General features: G+C 42.8%; 1 protein-coding gene across 1 annotated transcript; it reads left to right on the forward strand.

The window, feature by feature from the left end:
* Positions 1-300: 300 nt before the first annotated feature.
* LOC141089193 (uncharacterized) lies at positions 301-1,966 on the forward strand. Its single transcript, XM_073575527.1, has 3 exons — positions 301-631; positions 713-875; positions 988-1,966. The coding sequence occupies exons 1-3, from the start codon at positions 517-519 to the stop codon at positions 1,964-1,966; spliced, it is 1,257 nt and encodes a 418-aa protein (XP_073431628.1). The 5' UTR covers positions 301-516.
* The last annotated feature ends 863 nt before the right edge of the window (positions 1,967-2,829 follow it).

Here is a 2,829-nt window from a genome sequence, read left to right on the forward strand (position 1 = left end):
ATTTAAAATAATTTTTTGGGTGGTTAAAAACACTATCCTATTATGTTTAAACAGGAAGCTGATTCAGAGGAGCTTCCAGGAGGAGACGTGCAGGGTGGAGAGACACACGGAGGGGGTGCGCAGATTGTAAGTTTAGCACATACACAGATACATAATGCTACACCCAACACAAACATTCATCACAGTGCACACACCATAACTATGCATCCATCCAAACATTTTTTTTTTTTTTTTTTCCCCCACAGCCTTCAGAATCCGGTGCCCACACTAGAGTGACTTCCAGGACATCCCGGGGTCGTGAAGGTGATGCCTCTGGTGGTCGGCAAACGGTAAGTAACCCTATTTTGATAATTGTTTAAATGAACATCATGTGTTTGAATATAATGTAATTTTTTGTTTTGTTTTTTATCTTCACAGGTTTCACAGCGTGCTCCCCGCAGACATCAGGAGGAGGGTGTCATTATTGATACTGATGACCTCATCCATGAGGTGGAAATCCGGGAGCCGCTGTGGAACATGGCAAACCGTCTTCATGCCGACCAACCAACCACCCGACGGCTCTGGGATGAAGTCTGTTCTTCAGTTATTGACGACTGGGAGGAACTCAATGCGAGGGCCAGGGATTTTGTGCGTAAGTATTACAACTTCAGTAACTTATATTTCCAGCATGTGAAGTGTTGAATACTAAACCTTTTTTTTTTTTGCTTCACAGGTGACAGGGTTATCACACGGTGGCGGTCGCTCCGGGATCGCTTCAAGAGGGACTACAACAAAGAGATTCAGACCCCGAGTGGCTCGTCGGGAGGACGCCAGGGACCCCAGTACAAAAACTACAAAGCCCTGGTGTTCCTGCGATCTACAATGGCGTGCAGAAGGTAAATATTCCCCAAACAATTCCTGTAGTAGAAATGTTTAACCAATTTTTTTTTCAGCACTTAAATTAAATATCAATATTTTTAATATACATTTTTTTTTCTCCTTTTTTAGCACCATCTGCAGCACTCGGGAGTCTGCATCAGAGTTGCGTCCCTCTGGAGTGATCCCTAGTGAGACCGCCCCCGGTGACCACATCAAGGTATCCGACCCCTCTGTACCTACCCTCTTGTCTCATCCCTCTATCCCCTCCACCAGCACTGGAGCAGCAGGGCAGACTTCATCACATGAAGCTGCTGGTGACGACTTGTTCCCTGTTCCCCACCCCTCAGACACTGCCGCAACATCTCGACCAACTTTTGGTTCTGGCCGGCAGCGTCTGAGGAGTCAGGAAAGGTTGACCTTGTCTGACTGTTTGAATCTAAACTCAACTGTTCAACACGGTTTCCACACTTATGGACAACGGTTATCTTCTGGGTTGACCATGATCAATCAAAGTATCATGGAACTCAGAAGATACATGGAACAGATGAATTTAGAGTCAAACCAGACACCGAGACATACCTTTTTTCAATCTGTTGTCCGGCAAATGGAAGGTTTAAGTACTCACCAGCAGATGCGTGTGATGCAAGCCTGTCACAATGCTCTAGTGGAAGTGCTTGCTGAAGCATCTTATCCTCCCCTTGTCCATCCTCCCCCTGTCCATCCTCCCCTTGTCCATCCTCCCCCTGTCCATCCTCCCCCTGTCTATCCTTCCCCCGTCCATCCTTCCACCACCATCCATCACACAGCCGTCCCGCCTCCTACCACTCCCTCTCCTTTCTCTAGTTCCCCATTCCATTCTTCCCAGTACCTACCTTCCCCATTGCATTATACCCCAATGCCCTCACCATACCCACCCCCACATACACCTTCAATGTACCCACAAACCTCGTCTGTCCATCCACTCCCGTCCCAACCACATGTGTTAAACCCCCCTTCCACTTCTGGTCCTCACCAACTCCCTCCCCAGTCCCCTACCCCCCCCCTCGATGTGGTCAACCCTGTTAACCCCTCCAATACTATCTCCACCCAACATTATCATAGTTTGTAATTTTGTTGTAATATACCAAAAAAAAAAAATTAAAAAAAGGTAAAATACCAAAAAAAAATTAAAAAAAGGTAATATACCAAAAAAAATTAAAAAAGGTAATATACCAAAAAAAGTTACCAAAAAGGTAATATATACCAAAAAAAGTTACCAAAAAGGTAATATATACCAAAAAAAGTTAAGAAAAAAAACCAGTTAATACAAATTGTCAGAAATAAACAGTTTTTTTTTTTCAAAAAACTTTATTGTGATGTTTATATTTTGCTTCTTTCTTTATTCAAATTACACCAGTGGTGTAAAAGGTAAACACAACACTTGGTAACACAACACTTGGTAACACAACACTGGGTAATATTTCACAGTACACCGGTGGTGTACAAGGTACAAAAAAACACTTGGTAGCACAACATATGATAACCAACACTTGTGAACATTTCAAAGTGTAAAACGCTTGGTACACAACACTTGGTAACATAGGTACATAACACTTTGTAACTTTACGCTTGGTACCCAACAATTGGTAACACTGCAAAGTGTAAAACTAACCAAATCACATGGTAAAACACAATGCTTGTGCAAAGCAAACACTTGGTAAAATTTCAGATAAAAAAAATTACTCACAATTGGTATGAAGAAAATTATATCATGTCATCTTGCCAGTCCACTTGTCCCTCTGGTGTAACAAAATAATCTGCAAAGGTATCCCTAATTTTTGCCACTGAACCAGTACTCCGAAAAGTTTGCTCCTCATAATCCCACAAGGTGGTTTCATACACATTTTCATCGATGGAAACTGGTTCCTTTGAAAGGACAAAATTGTGCAGGATTACACAGGCCTTTACCACCTCATCCACAGTCTCTGTTTT

The sequence above is a fragment of the Dendrobates tinctorius genome, unplaced genomic scaffold (assembly GCF_039654945.1).
Source record: "Dendrobates tinctorius isolate UK_male_01 unplaced genomic scaffold, ASM3965494v1 ptg000044l, whole genome shotgun sequence".
NCBI lineage: Eukaryota > Metazoa > Chordata > Amphibia > Anura > Dendrobatidae > Dendrobates > Dendrobates tinctorius.

Coding starts and splice junctions, on each gene's coding strand:
- LOC141089193 (XM_073575527.1), top strand. CDS start 517: ATGGCAAACCGTCTTCATGCCGACCAACCAACCACCCGACGGCTCTGG. Junction 632..712: donor GAGGGCCAGGGATTTTGTGC/GTAAGTATTACA, acceptor TTTGCTTCACAG/GTGACAGGGTTATCACACGG. Junction 876..987: donor TCTACAATGGCGTGCAGAAG/GTAAATATTCCC, acceptor CTCCTTTTTTAG/CACCATCTGCAGCACTCGGG.